Genomic DNA, 13,193 nt, shown 5'->3' with positions numbered 1-13,193 from the left:
TCTGCGCAGGCCCTCCTACCCCTCCCTGGTGATCCTGATTCAGGAGGTCAGGTGGGCCCTGCCGCCCCTACTTTATGATGATCCCCACGGCCAGGGTGGAGAGCCAGTGCTCTCTGTCTCCAGGTTTGGGGCATGTGACTCCCTCTGCCTGGGACCCTTTTCTACCTCCTTCAACCCCAGCCCCACCGCACCGCGGGATACGGTCTCTTCTTCCGCCAAGTCAAGGCTTAGATGCCCGTTCTTCCAGAACTTTCGCAGACCATCCAGGTCCGGAACCCCACGCCCCACGCGCCCCCCAGCCCCCCCCTGCCGCCATCACCATGCATTCATCACAACGAAACACACCGGCCTGATTTCCCTTCTCCCACCTCGGACACCCACCAAGCCCGGGAGACACCGCGATGCTGCGGAGGTCTCACTCACCACTATGTCCCCTGCACCCAGCAGAGAGCTGACACAGAGTAGGTGCTCCATAAGCGACAGCTATTTAAAAAAAAAAAAAAAACGAATGAACAAACTGGATGAATGGATGCCTGTGGCAGTTTCCATGACAAACACGAAGTGCTCAGCCAAGCCAGCCCACAGGTGAGCAGTCTGGCCTGCAGAGGGCACCAGCCTGCTTCTTCATCTCCCTGCCCGAGCGGGTACCTGCTGCCAGTCAAGAGAGGCGTCCGATGCTCAGTGGTCGGTTCACTGCACTGAAGACAAAGTAGGAGCTGTCTGCCTGCAGCCAGCGTATGAAGACCGAGACTTCACCCCTCCCTCCTAGCAACAGGTACCACGTCCCCGGTCCTGCTATGAAGACAGCTGAAACTGTAGCAACCAGAGGCGGGTTTTTCCATTCCCAGGTGGGGAAAAGGTAAGAGGGAGACAGAAGGAAGGCGACCGAGAAGGGTGTCCGTGAAACTGCTTGTCCTGCAGAAGCAGAGGAAAAGTTCTCCTGTCTCCAGGCTGACTTTCTCTCCCTCTCTCCGTCCTGTTATTGTGGGGGAGAACCAGGCCTCGGTCTGGACTGGACGGGCATCCACAGCAAGCATCTGGAGGGAGATTTTTCTTTTTTTTTTTTTTTCTTTCCAGGAAGCAGCCAGCAGCAGCAGCAGCAGCAGCAGCAGCAGCCTCTGGACGTCGCTGGAGCCCCCGCTCGGATCGGCCCGTCTGTTAGCAATGAACGCCTCGTGCTGCCTGCCGTCTGTGCACCCAACGCTGCCCAACGGCTCCGAGCACCCCGCCAGCCCTGCCTTCGGCAACCAGAGCGGCAGCGGGTTCTGCGAGCAGGTCTTCATCAAGCCCGAGGTCTTCCTGGCGCTGGGCATCGTCAGCCTGCTGGAAAACATCCTGGTCATCCTGGCTGTGGTCAAGAACGGCAACCTGCACTCGCCCATGTACTTCTTCCTCTGCAGCCTGGCGGCGGCGGACATGCTGGTGAGCGTGTCCAACGCCCTGGAGACCGTCATGATCGCCGTCGTCAACAGCAACTCCCTGGCCCTCGGGGACCGGCTCATCCAGCACATGGACAACGTCTTCGACTCCCTGATCTGCATCTCGCTGGTAGCTTCCATCTGCAACCTCCTGGCCATCGCCGTGGACAGGTACGTCACCATCTTCTACGCGCTCCGCTACCACAGCATCATGACCGCGCGGAAGGCCCTCGCCTGGATCGCGGCCATCTGGGTGAGCTGCGGGGTCTGTGGCGTGGTGTTCATCATCTACTCCGAGAGCAAGATGGTCATCGTGTGCCTCATCACCATGTTCTTCGCCATGCTGCTCCTCATGGGCGCCCTCTACGTGCACATGTTCCTCTTCGCCCGGCTGCACGTCCAGCGCATCGCGGCACTGCCGCCCGCCGACGGGGCGGCCCCGCCGCAGCACTCGTGCATGAAGGGGGCTGTGACCATCACCATCCTGCTGGGGGTGTTCATCTGCTGCTGGGCCCCCTTCTTCCTCCACCTCGTCCTCATCATCACCTGCCCCACCAACCCCTACTGCGTCTGTTACACCGCCCACTTCAACACCTACCTGGTCCTCATCATGTGCAACTCCATCATCGACCCGCTCATCTACGCCTTCCGGAGCCTGGAGCTGCGTACCACCTTTAAGGAGATTCTCTGCAGCTGCAACAGCATGAACCTGGGCTAGGGCGCCGGGGCCCTGGACGCGCACGTGGGTTCGGTCACTGTTGGCCCTGCGCCCGGCCAAGGTGTTTAGAAGGAAAAAAAAAGAAGAAGAAGAAATACTCGGAAGACGCAAAATCGGCCAACAGCCACGATCGCCCATGTCTCTTTGCTTTTACCCCTGCAAAGCCTTTTGCAGACAGACGTGGTATGTGACAGGCTTTCCGAAAGGATTCCAAAGTGGGTAAGTCACTGATTTCCCAAAGAGGCCCCGGCAGAACGCAGGGAGGGTGCTGCCCGTATTCATTTCCGTGCACCTGGGGTCCGGAATGCCCACCTCCCTCACCAGCTTCCTCCCCAGGTCTCCCTGCCACCAGCCAGACCGGACAGAAGGACTCTCGCTGACTCTAAGAGGGGTTCCGATGTCTCCCAAGCAAACCTGTCTCAGTTCTGGCTGTCAGCTGCTTGGGTGGCCTCGCCGGTATTTCATAAGAGACTGAGCATTTGTTCTATTACTGTTTCCAGTAAAAACAGTTTCCTAAAAACACGGAGCTCTGTGTCAAAGAAGCGATGCTATGTATGCCCCTCTTCTTGACCCCCAGACCAGGCTCCCCAAGAAAACTAGCAAGGGGATGTAACCCACTTCTATTTTGGCTGCTGCTTTGTTGGGGGGTTCTTATGCACTGAGTCGAAGGCAGCTTTCACAATCCTAAGGAAAGACAGATACAGTGCTTTTGCAAAATCAACACATACCTGTGTACAAAGTATTTTGATACCTTGCTATTAAGGTATAATTTTCCCTATTTAAAAAAAAATCTTCATTTCCTATTACTCCTTTTCCATCATTAAAGCAAGAGAGGGAATCACGGATTGGGGGCATGGGCATGCATCTCAAGAAATTGCTTCACGGTAGCTTTGGAGAGTTTCAGAAACCGTGGAAATGCACGGGGCTTTCTTGGAATCTCTGCTTTGGCTTGTAGCAGCTGTGTCTCTATCACACGGCTTCCTGCATGCTACCCTATGAAAGGGAAACTTCTTGGTTCACTGCTCCTTTTGTCCAACACGCTGTAAAAGCGGGGGCGACCCCGATGTCCGTGCCTGTACCTTACCCGCGCAGCAATTCAATCCTGTGAGCACTGGGCGAGCTTTGCTGACCGGTACTGTCTCTACGTGCCATACATCACTGTGCGCTGGCCACACCGGTCAGACCCTTTCCCGCCCTAGACGGCTTCAGGTTGTACTTTCTGGCTGTCCTCACACTGCCCCCACCAATGGATTCCTATAATATGCTGTGTCTTTGGTGCACAATCGTGTATTTTTCTCATGCTGGAATATACTGTGGGTTTTGGGTTTTTGTTTTTGTGTTTTGTACTTGAAGACATCCTGCTAATATAAGCAACATCGTGGGGCTCTCGCTTTGATTGTGATGTTTGGAAACAATAAAAGGCTTCTGTGGCTGCTAAACGTGTGACACATTAAAATACACCACCGGGAAGTGCCCTGGTGACTTCCACACCTGGCCATCATCAAACCTTACACTGCAATTCTGAGTATTTTGTAAATGGTATAAACACTGCCATTGACCACAGTGATCACTGGGATCTTGTTCCCTTGCAGGGCAATGCCTTTTAGCCAAACCACAAAATTCTCCCATTTAGCTTCCAAAAATACCAGGCTGTCGTTCCTGGGCCACTGCCACTCTCCATTATTTTCATCGAGACACCAAATAATAGGTCTTGTCCATTGCCACTCTCGGCCAGCAAATGTGGAAAACGAGAGATCAGGTTCTTTGAAAATTGTGTTAACAGCTATAAAAATTATGATGCCCTTTTTCTGTGTAAACAAGATAAAAATAACTTTTCACTCTCTGCTATCAGCTTTCACATCACTTTGCTTACCCTCTCAACAAACTTCTAACACAGATGAGTCGCTTTACAGATGAAGAAACAGTCCCAAAGGGCTTATGCGGTTGTTGGACAACACCCAGCTTGTTAGGGTCACAGTGCATTTTGCATCCCGGTGCTGATGTCTCTTTGCACCAACACAATGCTGGCAACAGGTTTCTATGTTCGAACCTGACTCAGCTCTCCTTGCTATATACATTTTTGCCTAAAGTAGCATGTCCAGATGTCAACGCCCACAAGAATCACCTGGGATCTTGTTCAAGTGAAAAATTCAAATCAGCAGGTCTGGGGTGGAGCCTATGATTCTGCATTTCTGACTCTGACAAGCCCCCAGTGGGATACAACTGCTGGTCTAGGGACCACCTTTCACAAAGCAAGTGCATAGAGGACTTTCAGATGAGCATAACGGAAACCCAAAAGTATTCGTCTGCACAGACTGCTGACCCCATGCCAAGGAGTGTACTAGGTGCTATACAGGCATTTGTTTCTCTGACCTCTGCAATAACTCCACGAGACAGATACCATGATCACCCTTATTTTGCAGATGAGACAGCTGAAATGCAGAGATTAAGGAGCTTATCTATGAAAATCCAGCTAAAAGCAGAGAAGCAGAGGTCCATACTCAAGCTGCCCAGCCCACATCCCCAAGTCCAATGCCAATGCCCCAGCACCTCTCGTGGGAACAGTATAGATGGCTGAGCCATGACCCAATGACCTCAGAGGCACGTGCTGCCATGGAGAGAAACTAATGCATATTTCTACAACTCAAGAATCCAGGATTTCATAATAGAGTTTCCATAGAAATGTCGTAAAAACCAAGAGCCAATTAATCATTTTATTTGCTCTCCTTTTCCAAAGCCTGTGGGGAGCCCTGGGAAGTGCATCCCTTATTGGGGGGGGGGGGGGGAGGAACGACCTTGAATGTTAGGCTGCCAGGGCCACTTTCCCACATCTTCACATGGGAACTCACTGGACATTTTAAGCAGCAGGAGTCAGATTTAAAACAGGAACCCATGGGGGAGGAGAAGAAAAAAAAAAAAAAAAGAGGTTAGAGTGGGAGAGAGCCAAAGCATAAGAGACTCTTAAAAAATGACAACAAACTGAGGGCTGATGGGGGGTGATGGGTATTGAAGAGGGCATCTTTTGGGATGAGCACTGGGTGTTGTATGGAAACCAATTTGACAATAAACTTCACATATTTAAAAAAATAAAATAAGATAAAATCTTAAAATAAATAAACATATCAACAAATAAATATAAATAAATAAGCAAGCCTAATCTGGGGATACAGAAGCTCATCATGATTCTAGGCAGGATCACTTCAGTGGTTGACGCCACGGGTCTCTAGAAATCGTCTCCTGTTGTCCTCACTTAAGTTGAACTTTTGAGCTTAATTCTGATCGTTTCCGATAGGGCTGGGGGCTGCAACATACTCAAGCCTCCCTGGCTGAAAACCTTCACCCGCCCTCACCTCCGCCAAAATCCATTCTCCATGCAGCAGCCAGTGCAATCCTTTAAAAACATAAATCGCATCATATCACCTTCCTGCTAAAATTCTTCAGTGGCTTCAAATAAAATTTCACTTCCCTACCTGGTCCTACAAAGCCTTAATGATCTGATCTCCTCTGGTAAATCCCCAATGCTCCCCTGGCCCTACTTAACCACCCCCACTGGACTCAGTCCTGCCCCAGGGCCTTTGAACCTGCTGTTTCCTCTACCTCAATTCTCCTCACCCTGTATCTTCCCATGACTGGCACCTTCTTGTCATTCAGGCTCCAGCCCAATCCTCAGAGATGCCTTCACTGACTACTCTTTCGCAAGAAGACCCCAGGTATTCACATGAGGTATTATTTTATCACAGACCTTGTTGCTATCTTGTACTTTCTTGTTAGTTGATTCATTTAATTCTCATCAATCTCTCCCACCATATTCTTTATGAGACCAGCATGTAGAACTGGTCAATAAAGAATTACGTGTTAAATGAAGAAGTGACTTCATGCATACACTCAAATACGAATTCAAGTCTAACCAAAGAGAAGGACATCTGCGAGTGATCCTCAGATTTGGTGAGTATCCGTTACCGAATGTGGAGTCTCAGAGAAACAGCCCAATCTCGAAAACTCACGACCTACTAGATCAGAAGTCATGCCAGGCATCTGCAATCTTCAGGATCTGCTGTCGACTACGATGCACACCATACTATGAGAACCACCTACAGGCACTGCTCATTTCTGAAGAATAACAAAAACCAGCACCCCGGGAGCTTCAGTCTCGTTCCTGTCACCATTTCTTGCCACGGTGTCAAGCACCAGTGGGTAAATGTGGGCCGTCCAAGAACCAGCATCAATCTAGAAGCTGAGAGCACCAGATAACACGCTGCGGAATGAAAGGGGAACCCAACCTTTCTCACCTAAGAACACCCGTCCGAAGGGGCGCCTGAGGGGCTCAGTTGGTTAAGCATCCAACTTCGACTCAGGTCAGGATCTCATGGTTTGTGGGTTCGAGCCCCACGTAGGGCTCCTTGCTGCCAGCACAGCCTGCTTTGGATTCTGTGTCTCCCTCTCTCTCTGCTCCTCCCCTGCTCGTGCTCTGTCTCTCTCTCTCCTTGTCTCTCTCAAAAATAAACATTAAAAATAAAGCAAATTAAAAAAAAAGACACCTACCTGGAAGCCAAATCAATAATAATAATGAAAGACGCTACAAGGTGTAATATGGGCCAGACACTGTGTTAAGCAGCCTGATACATTAACTTGCTGAATTCTCACCTAGAGCCTAGGAGGTAGGCACACTACCATCGTAGCCTATAGAGAAGGAAGCTGGATGGTTTTGGCCCCGGCCACTGAGAAGGTGAGGGCAGCGCTGGGCCTCACAGACGCCGTCGGGCTCCACAGCCCATGTGCTCACCACAGCACCCCAGCCGTGCGTGTTCCACACTCATCATTAACTAACTTGGCATCGGGCATGACGGGGCACAGGCTCTACGTCCCCTCTAGGCTGGGAGGAGCATAATTCATACACTGTTGGTCCTCACCGAGAGCGGGGCTGCGTCACTGGAGCTCAATGAGCCCCAAGTGGGGTCCTATGACTCAGATCCATTCACTCAGGAAAAATCTGGGCGCCCGGAGCTTGACTGCTCTGGGTAAACAGGTCATTAACAACAACAGTAACTAATGCTTAGAGAGTATTTTAATTATATGCCAGATATCGTCCTTGGTGCTTCACGTTTTATCTCACTGGACCTCCAACCCAGGGCCATCTTGACCTCAGAGATCACTTGGCAACATCTGTAGATGTTTTTGTGGGTCACATCTAGAGTGGGGGTGGTAAAGGCATCTAATAAATGGCAGCCAGAGATGCTGCTGAACACAGCACACAGGACAGGCCCCCACAACCAAGAATGACCTGGCCCCCAAGGGCAGCAGCACTGAGGTTAAGAAACCTCACCGTCCCGTAAATTAACTGCCAATTCTCACCCTTTCACAGATGAGGAAAAGGAGCCTCAGAAAAGAGCACGCCCAGGGTTCCGCTGCTTCCCGAAAGCCCCACCACAGAACCCAGGTTCCAGACTCACCCCCACCATTCATTCAGCACGCTGAGGGGGCCTGCTTTGTGCTGGCACCTCCCGGGTGAGTGGGCCACCGTGGTGGGCAGGCGGATGTGGCCCTGCCCTGCCAGACTGCCAGGGTATCAGGGAGACGACAGGTACAGTGACACCTGACAGGTAGGAAGGGGACACAGCGGCTCCTCCCCCAGCCAGGGACGCCCTTGAGGAGGTGGGAGTCAGGAGGGAGACGAATGAGAAACGAACGGAAGAAACCAGAGGCGGCACGAGCCAGGAACTGGAGGCGTCTCGGCAAGCCTGGAGGCCGAGGGCTGTGCCGGGCTACATGGCTGGCTTCTCTGACCGGCCACCTCGAGAACAGGCGCCCGGGGGCCTCCGGCAGGTCCTGGAATCGTCCCTCCCTGGAGACTATTCACAGCTCCTGGGAACCTTCCAGGCCCCAAAAGGGATTAAGACACAGTGTCAGAAAACACCAGCTCCCCTAAGCCAAGTCCCTCTGCAGCTCTCCAGGGCGAGCCTCCCAGTGCGTCCCTCGCTGCACAGAGGCCATGCACCTGACCGGTCGCAGGACCCATGCGGTTGGTCCCGTGGGACATGCCCGCCAGCCCTGCAGGATTACCGCTCGAGCTCCCGGAGCCCCCTTCCTGCCACAGTGTGGAGGCAGGTCAGGGAGGTGCAGATAAAATCCAACACGCAAGGGAGCCCGGGTGGCTCAGCCGGTCACGCGTCCGACTCTTACGTTTCAGCTCAGGTCATGATCTCAAGGCTCGTGAATCTGAGCCGCACATCGGGCTCTGTGCTGACAGTGTGGATTCTCTCCCTCTCTCTCCGCCCCTGCCTCCCCCTCAAGAATGAACAAACAGATTTTTTAAAAAACATGCAAGGATACTCAAGGCTGGGCTACCGTGGCAGCAAGGGAAAAGAAGCTTCAGGGCAAGCAGACAACACGGGGGTGATCACCCCAAGCCTGGCCGTGAATCCTTAAGGCCCATCTTCTGACCTCTGAATGCTGCTCTGTTCATGTGTAAAAGGGAGTTCCACCCACTTGCCTGGTAGCATTTAGTTGTGGCAACTGAATGAAATGTAACATGGCCCCCCCAAAAAATCAACATATGAATTTCACAGACCCTTTCCCCCACTGGCTTGCCTCTGGAAATTTCTGGAATTGCCTGCAAGCTGCCAGCCTCTCATCCCCCAGGTACCCGCAAATGGCTGTCCCTAGGGAGGGGGAGGGAAGGATAAGGTGAAAGTCAGCCCAGTGTTTTCCAAAGTTCGGAATGGGTTCCACTGGAGGCAAGATGGTCTGTGAAGCATTACCAACACCTGTCAACTGTTTCTATTTTATTTATTGTTTATTTTTTCAATCTTTATTTATTTTTGAGAGAGAGAGACAGAGTGTGAGCAGGGGAGGAGCAGAGAGAGAGGGAGACACAGAATCCAAAGCAGGCTCCAGGCTCCCAGCTGTCCGCACAGAGCCCGACGCGGGGCTCAAACTCACAAACCGTGAGATCATGCCTGAGCCGAAGTCGGACGCTCAACCGACTGAGCCCCCCAGGCGCCCCTCAACTATTTCTATTTTAAAAGAAAACTTTCCCAAGTACAGCACAACTTAAACATTTGGATTTATAGTTATACTACAAGTATGTCTAAACGAAAGCTACGTCGTTCCTGAAACTCAAGATTTCTTAAATAGTGTTGCTCGAGATGAGACTTTAGCGTTTACATATAACGGCATGAGTGCCCATAATGAAGCTGTTCCGCAAATAGGTCACAGGCATGACAAAATCACAAGGGGCCGATACGAATGAGCGAAGTTTGAGAAAAATCTAGCCCAAAGATTTTCACTGTGAAAAGAAAACTATGAGGGGAGAGGGAAAACGGTCAAGAAATGGGGCAAGAAGGGAGTGAGAAGGTGATGTCCATCCACGTGCGTTTAGAGAGAGGCATCTCCAGGACTTTGGCCACGTTCCTGGCATGGTTTTCTCCGGTCACTAGGCATTCTCAGGAGACTGCAGTCACTGCCACTGAATCCTACCTGAGTTGCTCAACCTTGGCACCAGTGCCATTGAGGCCAGGTAATTCTGTCACGGGGCTGTGCTGTACCTTACAGGTTTAGCAGCATCTCTGGTCTCTACTCTCTAGACGTCAACAGCGCCATCACATCATGACACATGGCACAGTCAGAATGTCTCCAGACATTGCCAAATGTCCCAGGGCGGGGGAAGGCAGGGCCACCCCCAGTGGAGAACCTCTGAATGACACTCATGTCTCCTCTGCCTCTTGTTCCTTTGTGATGCCACGTGGAGACCGAACTGAGTGTTGTCTGCAGGCTGCCAAGAAATATATGCAAACATCCGATCAAGGAGCCTTGAAAACAGTAAGGGCTCAGAAAACACTGTTGCCGTACTAGGTCAAGTAATCTCTAGTTCAAGAGGAGAGACAAATCGTGTTGGGGCTTACGTGTCCCCTTCACACACACCACTTTCTCAAGAGCTCAGGGATGCGGTTGAGTGGCCTTCCCCAAAGCTCTCCAGCCCCGCAGACCTCCCAGAGAACCTACCGCATTGTGTAATTGTTCTGTTAACTTCTCTCCCTTTTCTTCCAGGCTGTGAGCTGCACTGAAGGCAGCAAGGCAGAGAGGGCACTAGCCGCAAAACAAACCCAAGCACGGGCTTCCGACAAAGGAATCTGCAATTCGCTGCACGGACGTACCAGACCCTGATTCCCAGAATTCCCGTGTGAGTTTTGTTTTCCAAATCTCTGAGGTCGGACAGACCTGGGTTCCAAGCCTGTGTCTCCTCTTTGCCGCAGGATGTAAACTCTCATCAACCCAGTAGAAATCTGGCAGGCACCGAGCTGGAACTTGGTTTTATGATCAAATTATTTCCTTTGGCAGGAGGGGGGCTCCCAGAGGCATTGGAAGCATTCCATCTCTCAATCCACTTGTGAACACTCATTAAGCTTTATCATTTATGTACCTTTTAACGGAAGTGTAATAGATCCACAGAAAATTTCTCGCAAGTTCTCTCTTTTGCCAGGCTTTGTGACAGGCCCCACCGGAAGTGTGTCTACCCCAGAGCCAGCAGTTGATTGGAAGTGGAGAAGCAGAATGGTATGAGTTGCTTGAGCCAAAGGAATGCATTTCGCATAAAATACCTGAAAAATCCATCAACTCATTTCTCTAAACACTTTATAGAGCACATGTCTGACCGGAGACAGATACACGCATGTTCTGGCGGTGTGCTTTCTTTGTTTTTAATTGTAGAAGGAAAAGATCCTTCCCTGAGTTTATTGTCTGTGCTCTGACATGTGCTGGGTTTTGAAGAGGTTGGCACATCCCACTCAACATCAGAGGGGACACAAGAGCAATGTCACAGATGGTCGTCTGGAGTGAGTGCCGCGAGAATGGCTTTGAAGGACTCTGTTTATCAGGAAAGGAAACGCTGTGTGCCCTACCCTGAAAAGACAGCGGGTGGGGGAGGGCTGGTGGCAAACGGAGGAAGCTCTCAGCTGAAATTCAGGAGAGCCTGGGACCAGGCTCTGAGCACGTCTGTCACCTTCTCTGGGCTTCCGGCACACACCGATGCCAGTGGCAGAGCTAGATTCTGTGGGTGATTTTCAACCCTTGTCCCTGTCCCTGGCAGTCAAAGGTGCCTGCTGCTTCAAGCACTGTGGCTCACGTGACACAGACCCCCCTCGACATCAGCCACAAAGGAGGTGTCCGGCCCCCACCTGACCATATGTGGATACTCCAGCCTCTTAGCACAGCAGCCACACCTGTGACCCAAGGCACCCTAGGGGGGACTCAATACCTGTACTTGAGCCCCTGAGAAACAGAGGCCCTCTGGCCCCTGGAACTCTGGGTACCAAACTGCCGGGGCTGCAGGAGTGAGGGACCAGTCTGCCTGAGGATGGGGCCAGCATCAAAGGAAGCAGGCAGAAGGAAGCAAGGAGCACCGCCCCCCCCAACCACTGTTATTATGTGAGTGCCTGCATCCCGCTATGCCTGAAACCAGTCCTAACCCCGGTCTTCACATCACTGAACTGCTGTGTTCACAAGCAACAGCACTCCGACAAATACAGAGGCCAATGTGTGCGTTCCTCAGAGGCCAAGGGAGACGTCGTCAGGTGTAGGCTGCGGTGATGAGGGAGGAGGGGCAGAGAAGGGGAGAAAAGTAAGAACAGGGAAGGGTTCCAAGCTCAATGAGACCTGTTCCATCATGACCCGGAGTGCGTCCTGGGTTTCCAGGTAAGATTAGATTCGCAAAAAGAATTAGCTGAAAACAAAGACCAACCAGTAGAGTAGATGTTCCAGGGGAACTTGTGATCTGCCATCCTGTTATACTAAAGGCAAGCAGAAGGGTATGGAAACAGTTCTAATTAAGGTATGGAAAGGAGGGTAGAGGGGCCCCCGAGATGGCTCAGTTGCTTGATTGTCCAACTCTTGATTTCAGCTCAGGTTGTGATCCCAGGGTCATGGGATTGGGCCCCGAGTTGGGCTCCACACCGAGCATGGAGTTTGCTTAAGATTCTCTCTCCCTCTCTCTCTCTCTCTCTCTCTCCCTCTGTCCCTCTCCTCCACTCATGCACAGGCTCGCTCTCTCTCTCTCTCTCTCTCTCTCTCTCTAAAAGGAAAAAGAAAAGGAGGGTAGAAAACTAGACAACAAAACCAAGGTCTCCACTATGCTTGGCCACTCACCTCCTCCTCAGTGACTCCCCCATCTTTAGATGGACATGTGTTGAGCCCTGCTCTTGGGCTATCATAACTAGAGAACATGATGATATCAACACAACCCACGTTTTCTTGGCAGCCGGATTCAGAGGGAAGATATGCCTTTGTCAGGCAGATGCTCAGAGAAACTACAGGGGAGATGGATGGGTCCCCGGGGTCTGGGACCAGCCAGCAGAGAGCTGAGTCTCTGCAGAAGGAACAAGGAGGGTCTAGAAGTCTGGTGGGGACAAAATCTGAAATGCACGTAGTCACCAGGGCTTGGAGCAATGGATTTACCCTTTGGGGGTGGGGGGCAACAAAGCGCTGACTTCCACCTAAGGGTGGGCCCAGGGCAGAGACTTGGGGTGCCCACAGGGAGCAGGAGGGGATCAACCCTTATTTATGTCTCCTCCCATCCCTCGTCCCCCCTTCCCCTCCCGTAACTGGGAACACTGCGAAGAGGCGGGATCCATCTCACTTCTCCAAGCCCCCCCCCCACCCCCAGGCCTGGTCCAGAGCAGACACTTAGAAAACATCTGAGGAGTAAGCAAATGAATGGACGTGAGTAAACGGGCCTCATCTTTAACTCATTTAAGTTAAATGAGTTAACTTAATGGCCCACGGCCATGAATGTTAGAAGGCAGGCAAGACCTGAATTCGGCCCAGGGCCCTGCTTCTCACAGCCTCTCACCAAAGACAGTACTTTATTTCTGTCTCTTCACCAAGAAAAATGGGAATAATACCAGCACCCAGGAGGAGTTGTTTCAATAAAATAAAACACAGGGGCACCTGGTGGCTCAGTTAAGCATCCAACTTCGGCTCAGGTCACGATCTCACAGTTCATGGATTCAAGCCCTCCATCAGGCTCTGTGCTGACAGTTCAGAGCCTGGAGCCTGCTTCAGAT

General features: G+C 51.7%; 1 protein-coding gene and 1 long non-coding RNA gene across 2 annotated transcripts in view; one reads left to right on the top strand and one right to left on the bottom strand.

The window, feature by feature from the left end:
- Window positions 1-13,193, bottom strand: part of LOC128311085 (uncharacterized) — a 140,765-nt gene that overhangs the window by 74,058 nt on the left and 53,514 nt on the right. The gene's annotated exons all lie outside the window — the stretch shown is intronic.
- MC3R (melanocortin 3 receptor) lies at window positions 1,082-3,662 on the top strand. The gene has a single exon (XM_015066943.3). It carries the CDS (start codon window positions 1,165-1,167, stop codon window positions 2,134-2,136), a length of 972 nt encoding a protein of 323 aa, XP_014922429.2. The 5' UTR covers window positions 1,082-1,164; the 3' UTR covers window positions 2,137-3,662.

Source organism: Acinonyx jubatus, chromosome A3 (genome assembly GCF_027475565.1).
Source record: "Acinonyx jubatus isolate Ajub_Pintada_27869175 chromosome A3, VMU_Ajub_asm_v1.0, whole genome shotgun sequence".
NCBI lineage: Eukaryota > Metazoa > Chordata > Mammalia > Carnivora > Felidae > Acinonyx > Acinonyx jubatus.
This window is presented reverse-complemented; position numbering and strand designations above follow the sequence as displayed.